Source organism: Falco naumanni, chromosome Z (genome assembly GCF_017639655.2).
Source record: "Falco naumanni isolate bFalNau1 chromosome Z, bFalNau1.pat, whole genome shotgun sequence".
Lineage (NCBI taxonomy): Eukaryota > Metazoa > Chordata > Aves > Falconiformes > Falconidae > Falco > Falco naumanni.
Genome location: NC_054080.1, coordinates 30,102,888 through 30,126,959, shown reverse-complemented (window position 1 = coordinate 30,126,959; position 24,072 = coordinate 30,102,888). Strand labels below are relative to the sequence as shown.

Below are 24,072 nucleotides of genomic sequence, written 5' to 3'. Positions count from 1 at the left end.
GGATAGAGTTAATTTTCCTGTCAGCAGCTGGTGCAGCCAGGGCAGGTGACCAGAACTAGCTGAAGGGATATTCCATGCCATATGACGTCATGCTGAGTATGTATAAGCTGAGAAAAGGAAGGGGGGGACGTTTAGTGTATGGAGTTTGTTTGCCCTAGTAACTGTTACGTGTGATGGAGCCCTGCTTTGCTGGGGATGGCTGAACACCTGCCCGCCCATGGGAAGCAGTGAAAGCATTCCTTGCTTTGCTTGTGTGTGTGGCTTTTGCTTTACCTGTTGAACAGCCTTTATCTCAGCCCAGGAGTTTTCTCACTTTCACACTTCCCCCCGCCTCCCCCGTTCCCCGATCCTCTCCCCCACCACTGTGGGCAGCGAGTGAGCGGCTGCATGGGGCCCAGGTGCCAGTCGGGTGAAACCGCAGTGGTGCAGAACGCAGCCACGGCCTAGTTCATGCTGCAGGGCTGTCACTGTAACCAGGCCTGTGAGACACTGCGGCAAGGTGTGAAAAAGCACATTCTAGGCTCATGAAACAGGGCAAGTACACACCTGGGAATAAGGCCTGAGCTCTTGGGGGCCTCTGGCCCTCATCCCCTCCCTCCCTCCCCCAAGGAACAGTTAAATTTAGATTTCTTCCTCTTTTTGGCAAAACAAATACAGGGCCTTTAGATATTGTCAGGAGTAATAACTCCCACTGTCTTCTTTTCCAACAACCAGCGCTTACGGAGTTCTCGTATTAATGAAAAAATGGTATTTAGCTAATGATAGCAGAACTGTGGAGGTCAGGGTGGAGGGGGTAGGTGAGGCAGCGTTAAGGCTAAAAATAATAATTACAGTCAAAGGGCGATGAGCAGAGCTCGGCGGCGAGGCGCAGGGACGCTGCCTCGGCCCGGCCCCGGCCGCAGGCGCCCGCGGGGCTCGGCGCAGCGTGCCGGGGCGCCGCACGGAGGCCTGCGAGGCAGCGCCCGGCCCCGCCGCGGCCCGGTCGTGCCGCCCCGCAGCGGCCGGCGTTCAGCTGACGTGCCCGCCCGTAGCCCTGCAGGCGCGGAGGGCCAGGGCACCGACCTCCCGACACCCGCTCCCCCGGGCTTCGGAGAGCCAGGCAGGGCGCTGCGCCGCGGGCGTGAAGCGGGCGGGGAGGGCGGGTCTGCGTGAGGAATAGGCGGTGCGGCGCGGCCCAGCAGCGGGGCGGGAGACAGGCGGGCGCTGAGGTCCGGGCAGAGTGCGGTTTGTGCGAGCCTGCTCCCCTGGAACGCTGCTGCGCAGGGAGCCGCGGACTGAGCCTGCCGCGCCCCCGGTCGCCGGAGCTGCGGCAGCGGATCGTTGGGCAGCGACCGCGGCGTCAGGGGCCGCAGCAGCCCGGGCGAGCCCGAGGCAGCGCCCGCCCCGTGAGCATGCGGCGGCAGGAGGCGGAGTGAGGAGTCGCGGCTGCGCCTCCGCGCCGTTGCTCCCGCCTCGCCAGGGCTGCGCTGCCGCGGGCTGAGGGCGGACTCCGGGAGGAACATGGAGCCGTTTCCCAGCGGTGAGTACCGCGGCGCCGCCACGCCGCCGGCGGCGCAGCCCGGGACGGGGACGCGCGGCCTCCCCGCGGCAGGCCTGCCCTGCCCGCCGGCCGGGGCGGGCCCGGGGGCGGCCGGTGCGCCCGGAGGGGGCTGCTGGCCCAGGGGAGCGGGGCAAGCCGCTTAGTCGTGCCGCCCCCACGCTCCGCGGCTTGGCAGTTACCTCAGATCTGGTTTTATTGGGGTTAATTAGGCACACACGCCTGTAACCGGGAAGGTGAGAGGAGGCTCCATCTCTCTTTCGGTACTGTTGCGCTTTTTATCGGCCGGCCCTAGTCTCACGGTGGCAGATAACGGACACTACGAAGCCGGAGCAACTTCTACACCAAGGTGTGCTCTCGCTGTGTATCGCTCCGAGGAAAGAGCCTTACGTGCGCCCGGAGCACCAAAGCCGTTGCCGCTGTGACAGGAGGGAGGAACCAGACCCCCTGTTTATGCTGCTTTCTCACTGAGGCAGTCTCGAGAGTATCTCCTCCCAGCGAGGGAAAGGAGAGGTAAAGTACAGGAGGATCTAGGGTGTCTGAAGCAATGTTTCAGGGTGTTCCTGCAAGCCAGAAAGCTTTCGGAACTGTCCGTGCGCTGGCAGAAGTGCCTGGCCTAACGGTGTGGTTGCAGCTTCGAGGTGTGCATGCCGGAGCGTTGGGTGGCAAGGCGGCACAGCAGCGTGTGTGCATCCTGCGCTGCTGACTGAAGCGAAGCCGTGTGAAGCCCATGTTTGCTGCCTCTGTATTAGTAACACATTTCGCTCGTCCGGCACAGAGGAGGAAATGAAGCTCTCAGATCAAACTGAAAGTAAAGCGTGTTTGGTAAGACTCGAGACCATAGCCAAATATGGCATTAGGACGAGGCACTGGGTAAAGCAGCAGCCTTCCTGTTGAAAACACAGCACTTCTGTTGCAGGTGGGATTCGGTCTGTTAGATGACGAGCATGCAGGGTAGCCATAGCTGGAGCCCTAGGTAGTTTGCTGCATTATGTTTTAATTCCTCAATGACCTGTCAAATTGGAGTCCAAAACTTATGCCAATTTCAAAACCCCCATGCTGTAAAAAGTAAATTTTCTGTTTCACTTGAGAAATACATTGTCATTGCCTCGTGTTTCACTTTTCTCAAATACACTAAAAATTCCTTGTCCTTTATGTGCTGCTGTTTAAAATCTGAAGGTTATGAGCTCTGAGCATATTTTGTTGGTTTAACTAGCAGGATGGACCTATTCCTTCTACTTTTTTTTTTTTTTTTTTTTTTTTTTTAAATTACACTTCTGTGGAGGATTGGGTTTTTTTTTTTTTTTTTTTTTTTTTTTTTTTTGGACATATTAAAATTACAGTTTCTACGAGCACTTGAAGTTTTGATTTTGTACTCTACAGTAGCCTTAGTAGAAGAACTTTCAACTACAGTTTATTAGAGCCTCAGGATTGGAGTTTACATTCCTGTGTACATGGTAAAAAGACCTTGTCTTTAGTAGTAATGCAGTTCTGGGGAGAATTTTTTTAAGAGTCATCTTGCAAAGTCTATTTCCTTTGAGAGAGGGTGCCATCATGTTGCCATCACTTTAAAAGTCTGTTTGATGTAATACTGTTACTGCATTTTGCAACAAAACATTTAAAAAATTCTGCTCTTTATCCATGCAACTAGAAGAAACGGCAATGTGAGCCTGGGCATGCAGCTCCAAGGTACTTTGTGCTACTGCTGAGAAGCAATGTTCATGCACAGAGCTTCCTAATTTTGTTCCCTGAAGTGGAAAGCCTAGAGATGATGGTGATACTGTTTGAAAGAAAATCTGTAGCTGAAGCTGGTCAATAAAGTTCCCCCAGAAAGCTGGCTCTGCTGGAAGGGACGTTAAAGAGAACGTACAAATATTAGAGCAGAGTTGCTGCTCTTTGTTTTTATGATCTTGAGGCATGTTTGGTACTCACAGTTGCTAAAATCTGAAATGAACAGGATGCTAACACTATTTGCTTTCTGAATAGAGTTTTCATTTCCATGGCTAGTGGTCTGGAAGCTTTTGTGGGCGTCAAATCTTTCAAATAAACTGTGCTTCATGGTAACTGAAAGGTTTTTTGTTTTGTCTTGTACAGTACTAATAAGTCCTGCTTGTTAGTTGGTATGTTGATTTCCTGTGCAAAGTGCTGTGTAAATTCAGAGGAAAAGATGGCTGTCACAGGAAGCTTACAATATTATATTTGTAGCTCTTTGAGTTCTTTGCATCTTCTACCTTGTAAACCAGAGTGAACAGATTGAATCTTCTTTTCCAAAAGCATTTCAGTTGGATTCAGAACTCCAATGCTCGTTTGTCAAGCTGGTAAGAAGACAGTTTCTTGGTTTACTTTACGGGTGTAGAGCTGTGTCAGAATGGATTTGTGTCTTGAAATAGTCTTTAAGGCAGCATATGCACTGAAGTGGACATTGGAGATCACTGTTTTTCTAATTCAGTATTTGTTTTTTTTTTTTCTTTAAATAAAAACAAAAACACGGCCATAATTAATTTCAAAAGTCAAAGAAACCCTTATCCTTTCCTTGAAATTCTAGTGGGTGTGCTGAAGTTATTGTTTGAATAGTTCCTCCAGTGGCAATGCTCAGGTAGACTAAATAAAAGCAGTTAAGATTTCTTTTTTGACTTTAACCCCCACCCCTGTACTGGAAACTTAGGTCCAACCCTTTTTGAAGACATTCTGCTATGCCTTCCCTCCTGCCCAGGAGTTTAGTCAGAGATAATGTATGTGGTTTGTCGCTGTGGGAGAACAGTTAATTGCAGATCTGTTTTTAGGGCCTGGAATAGATAGATGAGTTAGTCATAGAATCCTAGAGTGTCTCAAGTTGGAGGGGACCCTTAAGGATCATGAAGTCCAACTCCCTGCTTCTTGCAGGACTACCTAAAACTAAACCATATCACTAAGAGCATTGTTCAGATGCTGCTTGAACAGGCTTGGTGCCATGACCGCTTGTCTGGGGAGCCTGTTCCAGTGACTGTCCATCCTCTCAGTGAAGAACCTTTTCCTAATGACCAATCTGAATGTCCCCTGAAGTGTTACAAATGTTACAAATTAGTAAATTTTTTAGAATGTAAATGTTTTAGAAAAGGTTGCTGGTAAGATTTTGCTTTTTTTGAGACAAAGTCTTCTATTTTCTATGACTATTTTTAAATTGAGACCTTTCCAGAAATATGAATAATCAAAGTGTAATTAAGAGTGCATGCAAGACTTCCTTGTTGTTGCACATAATATTTTTTTGGTAAGTTCTATGATCTCAAATTCCTCTAAATTGGAACTGCAAATTAATGAGCAGAATTTATTAATTCTGAGTAGTCATTTGTTACCTAAACAGTTTCACTGAAAAATACGAAGTGAAATACTAACTGAAGGGGCTATGTCATGTAATTTGGGACATCTGTCTTTTGGACAACATTGCAAAATATTTTGCAAACATTTTGCTTTTATTTTTAGTTTGTATGTGTTTCTGACAGATCGTTTCACCATTTCCTGTTTAATATATTAAACATGGGACTTTTCCATTTGAGATGAAAGGAAAAAGTAGAAGTGAGCTGTTAGAATGTTTCTCACTTAAGACAGGTGACATGCATAAACAAGTAACTGCAGAAGGGGTAACTTGTCTTGATCTGTTGAAATGCAAATAACATTCACTTTCACTGACATTCTTGATTTATTTTTATCCTTATTTTTTTTACACAGTAAGTGGAAATGTTGAAATTAATTATTACATAACCAAACAGAGGAAAAAAATGAAAATGTTCTCATGGGAAGAAGTGTTTTTTTGTTGTTGTTGTTGTAGAAGGTAGCAATAAACCAAGTTAGGTAATATAATTTACAAAATGAAAAATGTAATTTGCGAAATCTAGTTATTTCAGCTAGTTCCTGTCAATTCCCAAATGTTTTCTCTCTGTGTTAGTTTTGTTCAGTATATAAATGTATCAGAGATTGCAGGATCATGTTCTGTGTAGCCTAAGCCTACTGGGGACAAACATACCCTTAACTGTCAATATTGTATACTGTTGTGTCATGGAGCAGAAGGGTTCCTTTTTTTTTTGTTTGTTTGGTTTTAAACTTATTATTATAGTCCTAAACAACAGGCTGAGTAATCTGTTTGGTAAGATGGTACATAAAAGAATCTTGAGATCTGTTCTCAGTGTCTTTTTTTCTCCTGCCGTGTTTTGCATATCCTAGCATTTTACTTTAGCCAAGTATTACTGACAGAAAAAAAAATGCTAGTTGCATCTGTTTCTAAATGTGAGTTTTATGTTGTTCAAGTTCGTGTTGCTGGATAGTACTTTTCCACAAATCCCTCTTGTAGCATCTGTATCTTGTGTCCTGGGTCAGCTAAGCTAAACAGGAACTAGTTTTCTCAATGAATTGAATATGTATTTTCTTTCACTACATTTCTGTGAACTCCCTATCTAGCAATGGATGCTTAGAAATTAATTCATTAATTCAGATATGAACTGTGTAGCTGAGAGAGCAATCATCCCTCTCTGGGCTCCATTCATGTGTAATACACAGGCTGACTTACATGCTTTCTTTTGCTGGCACTTTACAGTACAAACTGGGATCTGTTAGCAACAGATCTGGAACAGAGTACTTCAGCACCAGTTACAAACTGAAAAGCAATTTGATGATCAGAATAATGAGGGAAGTAGGTGAACACATGAAGAGAGAAAGAACTTAATCTGCTTGAAATATTTTCTTTTGGCAAGACCAAACACCATGTTTGAAAATCTCTTTCCCTGTTAAAACAATGACTGAAGGTCAGAGCATGGATGTTCACCATGGTTTGTTAGTATGTTTCCACTAAGAAGGTGGTATTCCACTTGCAGAATGAATGAAGCCACTGAGTAACTGCATATCTCATGAGTCAAAAATGATGAAAGCTTATGTTGACCTCATTATCCACCTGTAAAAGTATTCCAGGACTGTCTTGTCATTTTTAGGGGGGAAGATGATGCAAAGTCCAGCAGCTGTGTTTGACATTTGTAAGGCTGTGTGCACATGGCTAGGTAAAGCTCCATAATGACTGCCGAAGAAAACGTTGAAAGCTAATAAAAGCTAGGAGAAAACAACTTCTGTTTATTTAACTGATTTTTTTTTTTTTTTTTTCATGTTTGATGGGCACTGGTATAATAATCACCTATGAATAAGCTGAATTTACCTGTCTTTGATTTCAGTAGTGATGATTTCAGCTGCATTCAGAGAATTCAAGTTTTCCTTTTCCTCCTTCACTCAGTGATTTGAGTCGAGGAAGTTCAGTAGATTTCCAGCTCTGCTGGACAGTATTTTTTTTTCGTTTCGTACAAACCCAAAGACTGTGTAGAAGACCAAAATCATTAAGATTTCATTATGAGTAAGAACAATATTCCTTCGTTTATCAGAGAAATGTGTATGCATGGCAGCTACTGCTTAGAATTCTGTCCAACATTACCTTAAATTAACATCAAATTAACTTTTAAAATACACTACCGTTTTTTGTGATCTGGATTTTAGTTGCCTGTGTTTTAGAGTACATATGTACCTTCTAATAGCTGTGTTGACTATTCTTTATACTGTTTTAAATAGTGGAAGTATATTAGTTTTAAATTGTAAGACTCACAAAAAAAATTACATACCTTGTACCCAGGAAGAAAGAGACAGAACAGATGGAGACTCTTGAAGAAAATGTGGAGGGAGAAGGGGAGGGAAAAGCTCTAGAAAACTCATCGAGTTGATCAAAGGTACAGGAATTTCAGGGTAATATGGTGTGTTGGGTTCTGCTGTTTGCCTCACTGGGGCACAGCTGATGTTTCATTCCATCATGAGCATTATCTCACAAAAGACATTCAAAGAAGTTCTCATTGCCCCAGTTATTTAGGGTGTGTACTAGTGTACTGCAGCAGTGTTGATCTTTACTACAGCTACTGAAGAGTGAGAGAGAGGAAACCTGATTCCACTGGACTGTGAGACAACTTTGGTGTTTTGTTTCTTCATGTGGAGACAAGGTGGGATTTGATTTTTGGGATGTTTTTTTCAGCCAAAGCTCCCACCAAGCTGTTTGGAGGAGTCTGTTTCTTTGTGCTTTAGTAAGCGTAGCTGAGTGTGGAGAGCTTTTCTTGAGTTGCAATCACTCTGAAGGAATCTATTCTGCAAACACTGGAGTTCTTGTGTACAATACATCTGTCATGCCATTGACTTTTATGGAGAACCAGTTATGTTTAAAACTAAGAGTGTTCCTGATTTATATACTGCTTTGGGGCCTAACACTGTGGGTTTTTTTAAGCCTCTGTGTTTTTATAAAATCTGACAATTTATTCTGCAGTAATAACAAAGTAGAATCACTGGTACCTGGGTTTTATGCATGTAATCCAATCTTTCTGGAAACAGCCAGGCTTGTATTTGTGGGAATCCAAAAATCTTCAGAATAGTTTAGAAGCCTCATTACTTCTGAGCTGTAAATCGTTATAAGGGAAAGACAAAGGACAGGTTTTCAGAAAATGGAATTCTGAATACAGCATGTATGTCAGTATTGTTGTCCTAATTTATGCTTTTTATCATTGGTGGAGATATTAATGAGGCCTCAGTGTCTCCTTTGGTACATCTGAGTATTCACAAGTGTGAGTATTTGTATGTAAACAACTGGAACATAAATAAAGGAGCCATTACAAAATATGTACTTTAGCAATTAAAAACACAACTGAGAAGAAAGTAAGAACTAATAACGTTTGAAAGTATGCAACCTGTTAAACTTTGAACAAATGTAAAACAAACCCCAAGGAAGCAGGGTAAATCTTCATATCTATTTTCTGCAATTATAATACTGTGATGCTACTGTGACGGTGGTCTGCATTGCAGTGGTAGGAATGCTGTGCATGTCCTGCATTGTGTACACTGATTAATCTAGCAAGCTCCATCACACCAACTGACTTGTTGGCAACTCTGTTGATTGATTTGGCAAAAGTTCAGGCTAGTGATGTGCTGAAGGATAGTGCCTGGAATAGAAGAGGCTGTGCTAAATTTTAAAATGCAATAAGGTCAATATCCTTTATATTTAAAAGTTTTCTGTGATTGTTTCCCCTGCCCTATGTATACAGAAAGCAGTGAAAGCCATTCGTGTGGAGTTATCTAGAAGAACAACATGTAGACTGTAAATCTTGACTTTGCCAAACTTGGGTGCTTTATACAGAAAGAGTAGGCTAAATTGTGGTAATTTTTAATCTGTAAATATGATGTTTGTGGGATTAACATCAGTGAAGGCAAAAAACCCTCATGTGTGGAGCAGAACAGAACTGTTATGAGAGGTATCATTGGCAGGGCTATGATCTACAGAAATTCTTCTGTTCTAAATAAAAATTGGTGATTAAAAATATGCTTTGTCTAGAAAGGAGCCAAGGGTTGTTTTGGTCTTTTTTTTATTTCTGTTGTATCTTTTTCTCTCATTTCGCTGTTTTCTTTCTTTTTCTGGTAGCAGCATATGTGTTCTGAAACGTATATACATTCTAATAATGGTGATGTGGCCAAGGACATTGCTGGGCAAAGCAACCCAGAGTACTCACAAGACCAAAATAGCTGCCCGTATACACAGTTTGTTGATTGGAGCTCCCTCAGGGTTGGCTCTAGAGTGACCCTGCTGGTATTTCTGCAGAAACCTTTTACAAACCCCGCGGGGCATGTTCATCTGCTGTACAGATCGGTCTGGCAGTCCGTGCAGTCTGCAGTTCTCCCACCTGCTTTTTGCATGGCAAGAATGAGTAAAAGAGATGGCCCCGGGGTACCTTCTGATATCTGTGCCTGGTATCTGAGCTGCCCCCACCCCCGTGGTGGTGGTTGTAATGAAGCTGGTTTCAAAGCTGATATGTGATACCTGGGCAGGGTTTTGAAGCAATTTAGATCTCAGTATTTCTTGAGCTACCATGCAGGCACACTGTCACTTCTTTCTCTGTCAAAGTGCTTTGTCTTGGTATGTAATGAGACTGACAGGAACTTGAGGAGATGTGTTGTTGCTCTGTTAATACCATATAAAATCTACTGCATTGTGAGTCACAGACAATAACCTTTAGACGTTACTGCTTCTGTGAGCTAAAATACCAGTTATGAAGCAGTGAACATGCAATACTTGCTTGTGACCTACAAACGGGTTTGTGTCCAATTGTCACTGGAGTTGTCAGTTGTGTATTAAGTAACAATAATAATCTGAAAGTCACACTGAGTTGTTTAATTGTTCAAGATCAGAGGGCATGCTAGTTCAAATTTATTGGTTAAAAAAAAAAAAAAGGAAAAGAGACAACTAAGCATCACATTGTATGCAGTTGGTCAGATTGTGTGCCTTAACAGTCTGTTAGATGTTTTGTGATCTCAAAATTTTTTTCCTTGGAGTGACTGATACTGACAGGGAAATCTTTTGTAACTTCAGCTGTGATGAGCCTGATATGTATCAGCCATGAAACTGATGTACAGATACAGTGAAGAAGTAGTCAGCAGTCCCAAATACGGGTGTTCAGTAGCTCCAGAAATTTGAGACACAATTTCCTGTGTGCCTCTGAGACTCAGGGCCTTTTCATTAGATGCCTGTAGTTAAACAACTGCTATGATTTTAATTGCAAAACATACGCTTGGCCAGATTTGAAACAGGAAACTAAAACCCCATGCTCTAAAATAAAAGTTCAGAGCCCTCTTTCCTATCCTATTTTGTTCAGCCAGTGGCTGGGATACTGGCTTAGTGTTGTTGGGACTTGGATAAGGTTTTCTCTCTTAGTAGTGCCCAAGGAGCAAAGTGTAATTTAAAACACCCTCCCCCTTTTCCCTCCACTTCCCTCTCTTTTCACTGTGGAAACTTAACTTATATCAGATTGAAGTTAGAAAATATTTGCTTGCAAAGTGTGAATAGACAGGATATATGCGTGTTGGATATCAAAGCCCAGACTAAGCTTGTATTGATTAACCTTAAATTCTCCAGTTATCTCCACTGACCTCCAGAGAAATAGTGATGAAAAAAGTAACTTACATTTTTTACCAATTGAATAGGTACAGTGTTCAGTAAATGAACCATGCTCCTTTTTTCCCCTTCCATAATGTTTTCTTTTTGTTGATGACATGAAAGTAATGGATTGAAAGGACATAGCAATAGTAGTCTGGCTATCTACTTATTATTTTAATTGGTAAATGTTGAAATGTAATTGATCCATGTGGTTCTTCAGCCTGAGGTCCTGCCAAATAAAATGCAATTGTGCTTTCCCTAAAAATCAGGAAGAGATTTTCAGACTTTCAGAAACCCTTTTGGAAGCACCCAAGAATAATAAACAGTGACTTACATGAGATTGCACTTTTCTTTTAGCTTGTTTCTCAGTGGCAACTTAAGAAATGGTCTTAAAATATGTAATTATGTTTTGTTTTAATTTCCATTGTACAGGCCAGTTGGCAGAATTTTCCTCCAGTGTATGTGCAGAAGCTTGTTATTACAATATTTGATCTCACATTCATTAAAAAAACCCCCAAACCCACAAGCAAACAGGAAAAGTAGACCTTCCAGTACAGGCTGAGGGAGAGAGAGTAGAGGGTGACCTTGTATGGCTTGGAACTTCTGTTCCTTTGCTTATTTTGGATTGGAAAGCAGCATTTGTCCTCCTTTGCAATACAGGAAAAACTATTCAAGTTAGGATGGTACAAAAATTGAGATTTTTTTTTTTTTTCCCAAACCAGCGTCTGTTTTGTGCTTTTTTAGTCCATTGATGGTGGGTTAGTTAGTGGGTGGAAACCATGATATGTGGTTAATTAGACAGACTTTTGTAAACTTCATCCAGTTAGATTTCATTTAGCCTTATAGCCTTACTTTTCTTCTGAAACCAAGCCCTTGCAAAGTGGTATTTGTCACTAGGATGCACTTTAAATCATGGACAGACTTCGTGTAGTGCCTGCCTTTTGGTAAGAGCTTACAGTAAAATTTACAGAGAGTCATTATATATGTTTACATGTAAGTATTGACACGGCAAAAAGCAACAGAGCTTGTCTTGGTTTTTACTACTGCACCAAATGGAAATGCTATTACCTCTATTAGTGAAGGATGGTGATGCCCTAGCTAAACAAGAAAAACTACTTGAGTTCAGTGAGGTTGTTGTTTTATGTAAAGCTTTTTGGTTTGTTCTGAGTCCATATGTGCCATTCTCTGTGGTTTTGTGCTTAAGTAATATTAAGAGGACTAGAAAATGCTGGTTTAGGGTCTTTATCAACAGGAAGCACAAGTGGCTTTAATGTTTCTGTTTCTTTTATAGATGATTGCATTCAGCATTTAAAAGTATATGTCTGTGGGTTTGCTCTATTAAAAATGTGCGCATGTAATCTTGCAGCAAGATGGGAATTGAGGACATGCTGTTAGCCCAACTATTCTGTTCTGTCTCTAAAAAGCAGGCAAGGCACATGGATGGTACAGAGATTTTTGTAATAATACTTCATGTTTCCTAATATTTCTTGGTGGTGCTTTTTTATATTGGATTATTCCGTTCTGTCTTCTGAATTCAATGATTTAAGAGAGAAAGTGGTGACATCTGTCCTCTAGCAGCCAAACTTTTTTTGTAGATATGTTTTTATCATATAAACATTATAAAAGTGCAATTTAATACATTTAAAATAGCTGCAAGCATCAAAACTTTTATTTTTAAATTCAAGGATTTGTGGTTTCCTGTAAGTGACTATATATTGTGCCTATACACTGGCTATACCACTAAATAAAAATTCTGCTTAAACTTTCATGTTGTAGGTTAACCCTATCATGCAGCTAAGCCCCAAGCCCCATGCAGCCACTTGCTCGCTCCCACCCAGTGGGATGGGAGAGAGAATTGGAAGGGTGAAAGTGAGAAAACTTGTGGGTTGAGATAAAGGCAGTTTAATAAAGAAAGCAAAAGCTGCGCATGCACAGGCAAAGCAATTAATTCACTACTGAATAAGGGATTCATTCACTGCTTCCAATCAGCAGGCAAGTGTTCAGCCATCAACAGGAAAGCAGGCCTCCATCATGTGTTGTGGTTACTTGGGAAAGCAAATGCCTAACTCCAAATGTCCCCCCTTCCTTCTTCTTTCAGCTTTTATTGCTGAGCATGACACCATATGGTATGGGATGTCCCTTTGGTCAGCTGGGTTCAGCTGTCCCAGTTGTGTTCCCTCCCGAGCTTTTGTGCAGGACAGTGTGAGAAGTGAAGAAGTCCTTGACACTGTGTAAGTACTGCTCAGCAATAGGTGAAAAACGGGTGTGTTATCAACACTGTTTTGTTTGCAAATCCAAAGCATAGCCCTATAGGAGTTACTGCAAAGAAAGCTAACTCCATCTGTGAGAAACAATTTGTAACACATCTAAGCCAAAAGGAGTACACTGCTGAAAGGTGAAATTTACTTCAAAACAGTGGACTATAAAGAGACTTTTTGATGTAAACAAGGACTAATTATTGTATAGAGATGAATACACTTTATGCACCTTAGCAGTGATCAATGTACTCCCTACTGACATGGAGTACTGAATTCATGGACTCTGTGTAGGTACAACCTAAAGTAAATACTGACATACTGCCATGCAGTCTAGTGCACAGCTCTAATTCTGATCATATTTCTGTCTAGGTAAAAAGCATAATTCTTAGAAGATTCTGTTCATGATTTTCCTTCTATGGTGGATGATGTGGGCATGACCCTGTATTCAAATGAAGCAATAATGAAAGAGCCACAGAGCTGGGAAATTTGTTAGGGTTTTGTTAGCCCTTTATAAAGGAAATGTAGTTTTACTTGTTGTATCTTGCTTTTCTGGAGAGGGGTGCTTCAGCTACAGCCGCTGAACCTTTAGTTGTGCCTGTGGAAATGTCATAGAAACGGGTCTTCAACCACCTTGTTGCATGTGAGTGCATTTGGAACCTCTGACTGCATCTTTTTGCATGTACAACTAATAGTGCTGGGAGCTGCCAGTTTGTTGGCAGACTGAAGTTTCTATGATGTTGTGTAACTTTTGGAGTTGTGGATTCCAAAGTCTCGGTACTTCACTTGATTTTTGTTATGGAGGCTTTAATTCCCTCAGCCATCCCTGTGCCCCAGCTTCAAGGTGGCAGATGAAGTCATGGTGAAATGAAGGCAAAATGCTTTCAAGTAGGACTTCTGATTCCTTGAAATTCCGCTGGCTAGTTGTGTCCTTGTTTCTAAGCTGAGTGAAGGTTATAAATGTATGTTTTCTTACTGTGGATAGATGCTGATTTTAAATGACATGAATGGCATTGTGTATGCTCCTTCTTTAGTAACAGCAAAGAACTTTTCTGTATATAATTGACTTATTTTCTTGATCAGAAGGAATTTGAAATGCATGGGATGATTAGGGAGACACAGTAGGAAAGAAGGAAAACTTTAGTCAGAATCCTAGCATAATTAGCATGTTTGCTGTTATAGGCTTTGTTTGCTGAACAAGCTTGTTAGAAAAAATTACTTCCCCTGCCCCAGCAAGTAATAGTTTTGGGTTTTTTTAATGGTGTAATTGGAAGCAGCCCAAAGCGTAATAATGCAGGAAGTATTTTGAAGTATTTTGCATTATAGAAGGAAGAACTGAATTTGTATGGCAAGAAATAATGATCATAAACCAAGAAGTACCTGGTTTAGAGCAATCTGAAAAGATTTTAAAATTAAACCCCTGCCTTTTAGAAAATCACTGCTTTGTTGAATTCTGTAATTTTTAATATTTGATATACCTGTTTATACTTAACCACAAGGAGAAATAGTGTAATACAATACTGAAGTGGTGATAAAGAGTGACCGTAGTTACTGCTCCAGCAACATGCACTTTTGCAGCAAGGGTTTTGAAAACAGGGAGATGTGCTTTTCACTTAGTGTTCCACTAATGAAGTTTAGTATCTTCCAAAAGTCAGATTTCATAAATTAGTTTTCAGTTTCTTTTTTTTCCCCTGTAAATGTGTGCACTCAGAGATTTGAGCATGTCTTTAATTTAAGAATTTATGCTTGTCTTCTATAGGATCCATGCAGTGTATTACTGCACAGAGTTTTTCTGTAAGCTTCAGGGCCAGAAATCCCTTAAGATGAGTAATTTGCTTTCATGTAGACTATGACTAAATATAACCTTTTTTTTTTTTTTTTGAGATTCCCCCTTCCACTCCCTTTCCTTTTTGGGGGAGAAACCAGAAACATTACTGCTTGCCTGACTCACCAAAACAAGAGGGGTTTGTTAAGATTTTGTACAGGTTTCCCAGTATATTCAGGTGTTTTGCATGTGATCATCAAGAGTCTGTGCCAATGCCCTTCTACTCTCTCTGAAAGTGACTTTCTGTGTCCCAGAGAGCTGTGTACTATGTACTGCACATGAAAATAACAACAGGGATTATTTACTGACTATGCTGTAAATCAATTGTTTGTGTGTAAAATTTACGAAATCCTATATAACTTCCGTTTTGTGGTATTTTAGAACAACAAAGCAACTTTTAAAATTAATGTTTGTTATTTAAATAACTTTTTTCCACTTAACATTTTTTTATTCTTTCTCCAAAGTTCTGAGGCACTTATTTCCAAGCTATGACAAAGCAAGACATACTGTGACAGAGAGGGAGAGCTGGCATTTAGAGCAGGGATGAATCAGAGGTAAAGTGTCTTTGTCCTAGGTACATGTCCTATGTCCTTGCTTAGAAACTAAAGTAAGGCAAGAGCTAGTTAATGGATTGTGACCATCTCAGGCTCCAAAGTAATGAACCACAAGTTAATTCCTGTCTTAACTTCCGATGGAAATAGGTGTACAGTCCTTGTAGTGAACCTATTGGTGTAGTGCTCAGAGGACTAGTAGGAAAAGCCTGCCCATGTTTTTAATAATTTCATCTTCTACTGGGTAGCAGCAGTAGGAAGCCCAAGAGCTGCTACTCTGACAGGAGCAGAGGGACAAAAAAGGGGATAGAAAACAGAACTATTTGTGTTACCTTGGACGCAGGTGTCTAGGAAGGCATGGTGGGATGTGGTAACAGGATGATGTACCTTTTTGTTAGAGGTGAAAATGGTGAGTTAGGAGAGGGAATAGGCACAATGATGTTCCCTATGTGCTGTTCTACCTGTTTTAATAGCTGGGAATACAGTATGCCATCAGGAAATAAATTCAGAAAGTTTGTGCAAATTAAGCAATTTACTTAAATCGCATTTATTAGACTTACACCTGATGTTAAAAATCCTAATGGTAAGCAATTAATGTACAGAATCATGGAATCATTTAGGATGTAAAAGACCCCTAAGATCATCAAGTCCAACCATTAACACTACCAAGTCCACCACTAAATCACGTCCCTAGGCACTGCATATACACATCTTTTAAATACCTCCAGGGATCATGACTCAACTGCTTCCCTGGGCAGCCTGTTCCAATACTTGACAACCCTTTTGGTGAAAAAAATTGTCCTAATAGCTGATCTAAACCACCCCTGGTGCATCTTGAGGCTGTTTCCTCTCATCCTCTGTCTTGTGACTTGGGAAAAGAGACTGATATCCTCCTTGCTACAACTTCCTTTCAGGTAGTTGTAGAGAGCAATAAGGTCTGCCATCATCCTCCTTTTCTCCAGACTAAACAACCCAGTTCCCTTAGCTGCTCCTCATAAGCTTCATTCTTTAGACCTTCACTAGCTTTTTTGATATTCTTTTGATGTGTTCCAACACCTCAATACCTTTCTTGTAGTGTGGGGCCCAACACTGAACACAGTATTCACCAGTGCTGTGCACAGGGGGACAATCACTTCCCTTGTCCTGCTGCCCACACTATTTCTGGTACAAGCCAGGATGCTACTGGTCTTCTTGGTCACCTGAGCACACTGCTGGCTCATGTTCAGGTGGCTGCCAACCAGCATCTCAGGTCCTTTTCTGACAGGCAGCTTTTCAGTCGTTCTTCCCCAGGCCTATAGCTTTGCATGGGGTTGTTACGACTCATGTGCTGGACTCAGCTCTTAGCCTGGTTGAATCTTATATAGTTGGCCTTGGTCCATTGATCCAACCTGTCCATATCCCTCTGCAGAGCCTTCATACCTTCAAGCAGTTCAAAACTCCCCCCCAACTTGGTGTCATCTGCAAATTTACTGAGCATGCACTCAATCCTGTCATCCATATAATTGGTAAAGCTATTAAATAGAACTGGCTCAGTACTGAGCCTTGGGGAACATCACTTGTATCTGATCACCAACTGGATTTGACTCCACAATTATTTGGGCCCAACCATCAAGACAGTTTTTCTACCCAGTGAAGAATCCAAGCCATGAGCAGCCATTTTCTCCAGAAGAACGCTTGGGAAATGGTGTCAAAGGCTTTACTAAGGTCCAGGTAAACAACAACCACAGGCTTTCCTTCATCTACTAGGCAGGTCATCTTGTTATAGAAGAAGATCAGGTTTGTCAAGCGGGACCTGCCTTTCATAAACCTGTTCTAACTGGATCTGATGACCTGGTTGCCCTGTACATGCCATGTGATGGCACTCTAGATGATCTGCTCTATAACCTTCCCTGGCACCATAGTCAGACTGACAGCCCATAGTTGTCCAGTATCTGCTTTCAACTGTTCTTGTAGATGGGCATCACATAGACTAATCTCCAGCCAACTGGGACCTCCCCAGTTAGCCAGGACTGCTGGTAAATTATTAAAAGTGGCCTGATGAGCATTTCTGCCAGCTCCTTTAATACCCTTGGGTGGATCCCATCTGGCCCCATAGACTTCTGTGTGTCTAAGTGCTGTAGCAGGTTATTAACTCTTTCTTCCTTGATTATGAAGCCAGCAGGAGCTATAAAGTTCAGCTAAAGACAGACCATATTTCTCCATAAAACGTCTACTGCCCACCAGCTGCACCTGGACACTGCCTTTGCGCAAGGATGAGGTTTTATTACACTGCATCCTCTGAAGACACAGTGCTGTGCAGTTTGCAACTCTACATCATGGAAATCATTCAGAGGAATCAACATGCTTGTGATCTTTGTCACCCCTACCAGATCCTGGTAATTAGCAGGACATGCTTCCAGTATCTTATGTTTTGATAGTTTTCGTTATCTAACAGACCAGTAGAGGGACAACTGAAATATAATAATGTATTTAAACTGAGATTTTGGTTTAAAACTTTCTAACTTTTTTGTGACTCAGTCTAGCATGAGAACAAATTGTGATTAATTCAATTTATTATTATATTTTTATAATTATATCTAATATAATTGTCTTTTAGTTATAGAAAAAATCTTTAATATTCATATAATTAGAAAATTATTAAATTCTTTTGCTCAGAAAGTTTGATTTCTGTCCCTCACTAAAAAAAGGAGAGTTCATTATTTCCAGGAGCCATCACCTCCAACCTCTTTGCACCTCCCGTTCTTCACTTATTAAATAACTTGGAAATTTTCTTTCTTACTTAGTGGTTATTTTCTTTTGATTTTTTTTTCCTCAGGTAGTAACTGGAACCAAAGTAACTCTTTGTGGTAATTCCTATAAAGAGAAAATGCTTACTGTTAATTAGTTCTTTTCCAGAAAAGATTTCATGAGAATAACTGAACATGTAAGTTACACTTGTTCGGATGTTTTCACCTTAAACCCATATAGTAACTTAGACTTTCCAAGAGCTAGATATTGGCACACAAATGACAAAGTTGCCTGTCAAGACTCCAAGTTGTGGCTTTTGTTTTTTGTCAACGAAGAAATTTCAGACATCTGTTTGCTTCTTTCTTTCTTTCTTTCTTTTCTAACATAACCCAGTCTTTTCCCATATTTGACATATTTGAACTGATAAATGCAGAAATATTTATGAACAAGCCCTGGGTATTTTCATGCAAGTTTTGAATTTAATGGCTCCAAAACTGAACAGTGGAAAAGTCAGTAACAAATAGTCTTCTGAGTACTTTTGTTGGTCTGCCTTGGTTGGAATTTGCATATCATGAAAGTAAAAAACCCTGACAGTATGGGACAGAGAAAAAGGATCAATGAACACAAGACACTGCATTGCTGTTTCAGAAGAGATTTTGAGGGCATTGCAAATATCTGCTGCATAGAGAGCAGTGTGTGTAAATGAGACACTGGTTTTACTTGGCCTGCTGAGATTTAAAATACTTAATCTCAGAAAACATTGTTGGTAAACTGTCAAGTAACGGCCTTATCTCTTTTTTAAATGTCTATTTTACAGAAGATGAGAGCGGCATGTATTTTTAACAGAACTAGTAACAAGACAGGTGTTGATAATCACAGCCTTTGATTTTATTTTACTGTTGCCTGCACCATCAATTTCAGGATCAGAGAGTAGACACTTGAGTAGAAACAATTTTATACTTACTCTACAACTTTAGGAGCTGGTTAGCCTCTAGAAGCCTCTTGTGTTCTGTTAACTTTTGCTCAAACCTTAAAATATTGCTTCTGACTACAGCTGTCACCAAAGGGGTCTACTTTCACTGCAGCCTACATGCCCCTTTAGGCCAAGGGTTCCCTTGGAGCAATTTATGCTTCTAAAACAAGAGCAAATGTCTTTAAAGGAATGTTCTCATTCCTGAATAAATAGATTAGAGTCTGTAAACCATGTGAAATAGCTTTTTTTTTAAACTGGGCAGAATTCTTTTCCAAAATTTTATCCTTTTGGACACTTGGACACAGATTTAAGAATGCTGTTCACCTAGCACTGCCAAGAAAAGCTTATCAGCAAGCAGTGAATGAACAATTTTAAATAATGTAGTTACAAAAACAAATACCTCTCAGATGGAATCATAACATTTCTCCTAGCAATTGGTAAGCACTAGTCCAATCAACTGCTTTTATTACCATTTTTTGCTAAATTTTATAAAATTGCTGTCTTTTTTCCCCCCAGTTTCTACTTTTTTTTTTTAATTTTGATTATTTATACAACAATCTGCAGCAACCACAGTGTACTGATTTTAACTGTTCTAATGTATACAGTCCATCAAGAAAATACAAGACACTAGACCACAGCAATCAACAGTTCAGTACAAATAGCACATTGAATACTTAAAGGATGGTTACTAAGTAGTAGTAGGAAACCTGCAGTTCTGGGAATAATTCCATGCTAAGCGTGGAACATTGCTATCAAATCAACTACAGAAACTTTCAAAGAGTGTATTTTTGCATTACTGAATAAGTATTTCATTTCCTCTGCACTGACTTTTTTTTTTTTTTTTTTTTTTTTTTTTTTAATACTGAAGACTTCCTTGAGGTAGTGAGTAAACAGGGACATTGAAGGCAGTGCTAAGGTAAGGTAAATGAGTTGGCTTCAGGTTCATATTTCTGCAGATATTTTTTGAGAATAGAATTGCACGTAAAGTCTGCCTGGATTGATCATCAGTTGTTTTGGTTGTGTGTGACAGCAAGAACTGGACTGTGTAGCTCCACTGGCTTGAATGTACTGTGTTCCCACTGTTTAGCTCTCTGATTCAACAGAGATGAAAGGGAATTCTGCTTCACAGGTAACTTTGGAGGTGGTATACTTTCAAGTGTGTCAAAAGGTGGTGAAGCTACTATGTACTCAGTGTTCAAGTGGGTGGAGAGGCTCCATCCCATTCTTCAGGACTAAACATTAGAATGACAAGCAGTTCTGCACATGAGTGGGTCCATTTATTTGTTTGCTGTAGTTAACAGTTTAAAAGTTGGGCTCTGCTTGGTATGTATGCTCCGTGCTCAGAAAGTGTGGCTTTCCTTTCATAGCTACTGGTGCTGCATCAACAGGGAACTACAGTTTGAAGTAAAAGTTAACTACCAGTTGCTTTTAGTCAGTTGATTTAAGTGTCTCTTGTATAATCCCTTGTTCAGATCATGAAATGAAAATGACTGGCCTAAGCAAGCAACCAGATGCAAGGTGGGAGATGTCAGAGATTTAACTACTGCCAGTTCATCTATATGCAATTTTTGCTACAGGCTACTATGCAGTTGAGCATTGAGGGCGTTTCTCATGTGCATATTGGCTGAGATCAATAATTTTATCTAAGGGATCATGTTCTGGTTTTTTTACAGAACTGAGATTATATCTGATTTGACCAGCAGGTTTTGAAATGTCAATGACACAGAAAACAATTCTGAAGCTGTATCCAAACATTCAGGAAGAGCCTAAAGACAGCTTAAGATAGAAGAGCTTTTTTACTTTTAAGCACTTGTAGACTGAGCAGTTACTGGCATATGCAGCCAGGAATTATCAGTAGTAACTATTTGGTATTTGAGGATTTTGTTGGGAAAAGTTGGATGTCGCCTAATGGTGAGATAATGTCATCTATGTGTTCAAATCCTGTGCCAAAGATCTTAAGATACAGCATATAAAACAGCAAATAGAATATAGATTTGAATGATGCCTAAGTAAAAATGGCAGGGGGATTATGAAAAAGCAAAAGCACATTGCCTCAGTATTTATATCTTTTTAGGATTTTATTCTTTGAAATCTTTATTTATTCATCTTTCATTAAACTATTGATATAAAATATTGTAGACTTTCCAAGTTGTCACTTCTGTTTCTTGATTTTTTTGCCTTACTTCATTTGCTGAAGTGGTTAGGTAGGGTGGAGTGTAATAACTTTCGAGTCACTTCCTTGTCTGCTGGATTTTTTGAAACTCCTTTCTGCCTTACTAGATTATGCAGCTCATAAATAGCCTCAGCTAAGGTTTCTAGCCTTATTTTATCTTTAAATTTAGAAAAATAACAAGTTTCTTTCTAAGAAAATGTTAACAGTGGAAGTTTTAAGTGTGCATTTTTGAAGGCTACTAATTCAGATGTTTTGTTGTCAGTTAAACCTCTACTTCTTTGCAAGCCAAGGCCATTTTATTCCTCATCTGTTGGAAAAAAATATTGGATAGCAAGTTGTCTTTATCTATACTGGGTATCCTTATTTCTGTTGACTTAAACTCTAATGCTTATTTACAGGGATAAAAAGTCTTTACCGCTGGTTAGAAAATCACTTTGGAACTAGTGATTTTTAATTGGCAGCCTCCACTGAGGAAGTGGTTGCACTTTCTGAAACACTGCTCACTTTTTGGGTTCCCAGTGTAGTATTTAGAATCTCAGTTTTCTTTAAAATGCCTCTGTATGCCAGTTTCCATATCTGTCAAAATGAATCTGTGTTTTGGAACTCATCTTTGGGCTGCCTGTCTCCCTTCTTTCCCCTCAGCCAAGCCAAGCCAACTGCAACAATAGTTTTGGCTGAGAATAAGATTGAGATTTGGAGCAAGACTCAAGCAATGACTCCAGCATGGGGTCCACAGATAAGAGTGGATGTTTCCCTCTTTCTTTTATGAAAAATTTGATGTTTTGCAGTTTGGAATTGTGGAGATTGATTTGTCTCCTGTTAGGCAGAACTGGTAAACTAAAATTAGTAGGAGCAGACCCTGGGTATATAGTTTTAATTTTTACAATTTTGTTAAAATTATATTTTTACTAAGTAACTCAGCATAAAGTAATAGATTTATGGCTTTGATTAGGTAAATGTGGAAGATGGGTCTATGCAAAATTGATTTAAGAAACTTAGAAAAGGGTGATTGAAAACCACATACTATGTTGCTTTTCCATAGTAGCATTTCCAAAATTTTAACCTGGAGATATTTGGAGTATTATGAGAACATTTCTCTCTCTGTACACTCCTTTTATTTGAAGCTGAAGATGCAGATTTTGGGACAGACAGCGCAGGACAAGATGTGTAACCCTTTAATAGTGTTTCTAAATCCTCAGTGTCTCAAATACCCTTATACACATTTTAGGTAACTATTTCATATGAAAACTGACATTCTTGTTTCTACAGTCAAGTCTAGACTTTCTTTCCTGCCGTGTATTAAGAATAGTTTTTTTCTAACAACAAGCTTAGTGGTTTGTACACTTAAAATGTAGACTTGTTTTAAATTTAAAATAAAAAAAAATAGTATTTGTTTATATGTTGGTTTAATCTTAACAAACCCATAATGTTTCTGAAAGCTTGTTGGATATAACTTATGATGTCTTCCTATAGCTTGTTTTCCTCCTTCTTGCATTCAAACTGTACAACACAAGTTCCTCTGGTTTCTTTATTTGCTCTCATATTTAATGTCGTTCTTGTCTCTAGTCTGGAAGGAGTGATGACATAAGATAGGTGTGAGAAATTCCACAGTGTACACTTAAGTAGGTAAATTGTTGTTTTCCTCTCTCATAAGTACAGATGAATACTGTACCAAGTAACTTGTCCATCCTTTTCTTAAAAGAACAGATTCTATAGCAAGTACACCTATTACTCATGAAATTTCTAGTGCCGTGTCTGCATCAGCTGCTGCACAGGTCATATTACCTCTTCGAAGGCACTGCAAGCGTAGCAGAAATATTTTATACATTTGCGTCCTGGTTTCAGCTGCAATGGAGTTAATTTTCTTCTTAGTAGCTGGTGCAGTGCTTTGGATTTGGTGTGAGAACAATGTTGATAACATGCTCAGTTGTTGCTGGGTGATGTTGGTGTCCTCAGTCAAGGACTTTTCAGTTTCTCAGGCTCTGACAGTGAGAGGGCTGGAGGGGCACAAGAAATTGGGAGGGGACACAGCCAGGCAGCCAGGACAGCTGACCCAAACTGGCCAAAGGGGTATTCCATACCATGGGATGGTGCTGAGTATATAAACTGGGGGGAGTTGGCAGGGCCCTGCTGACCACTGCTTGGGGACTGGCTGGGCATCGGTCAGCAGGTGGTGAGCAACTCTATCGTGCAGCACTTGTTTGTTTTTTTTGTCCTTCCCTTTGGGTTTTATGATTTTATTCCTCTCCCTTTCTCCCTCCTTTTCATTAAATTGTTGTTGTCGTTGTTATTACTTATTTTATTTCAATTATTAAATTGTTCTAATCTCAACCCTCAAGTTTTACCTTTTTCCCAATTCTCCTCCCCATTCCTTGGGGGTGAAGAGGGGGCAGGCAGGCAGTGCGTGAGTGGCTACGTGGTACTTAGTTGCCAGCTGGGGTTAAACCATGACAATTTGTCTTGGCTATAATGGGTTCTTTTCAAATTGTGGTGTGCTTCCAATTATTATTATATTTTTCAGATACAACGAGAAACTTACTTCACTGAGCAAAATACAAATTTTAATTTTTAATGCAAAAATTCTTCTGATACATAATTTTCAACTTTTTTTCTCCTGGGAATGTGGTTATACTGAATATACTACTTTTGATATGACAGTGCAGTGACTTCACATGTGTCATTACTTCTGCAAAGTTTCTTGATTGGTTCTTTCATATGACATAATGTTAGTTGCTGACAAGGATTAAATAACTTAAAGAGCAGTAGCGTTTGTGCAGTCTTTGTATCCATGGCTATATGTCAGTGACCTGCTTTAGCTTTCACTATCACATTCCTTTCATTTGTTACTAGTGCCAAAGTCCAAATAACGGAGAGAAGATCAGATTCCATGTACTATAACCAGTCTTACTATTTTTATGACAATACATCTGCCCACTTGAAGTGTGCTTACCTGCCACACAGTGTATTTGCAAGCACTTGTAAATACTTCAAATCTTTTCTTGGAGTCCTGTAAACAAATAGCTTTATGCTGTTCACTAAAACTTATGAGAGTAAGACTAG

At 40.3% G+C, this 24,072-nt stretch overlaps 1 protein-coding gene across 2 annotated transcripts in view; it reads left to right on the top strand.

The window, feature by feature from the left end:
- Positions 1-1,197: 1,197 nt before the first annotated feature.
- Positions 1,198-24,072, top strand: part of LOC121081118 (leucyl and cystinyl aminopeptidase) — a 67,080-nt gene continuing 44,205 nt past the window's right edge. The window contains exon 1 of one of the 2 annotated variants that reach the window (XM_040579836.1): positions 1,198-1,519. In XM_040579836.1, the coding sequence (XP_040435770.1) occupies positions 1,501-1,519 (19 nt within the window). In that variant the 5' untranslated portion in view covers positions 1,198-1,500. The remainder of the gene's footprint in view (positions 1,520-24,072) is intronic. The other variant, XM_040579837.1, reaches the window with a different exon arrangement.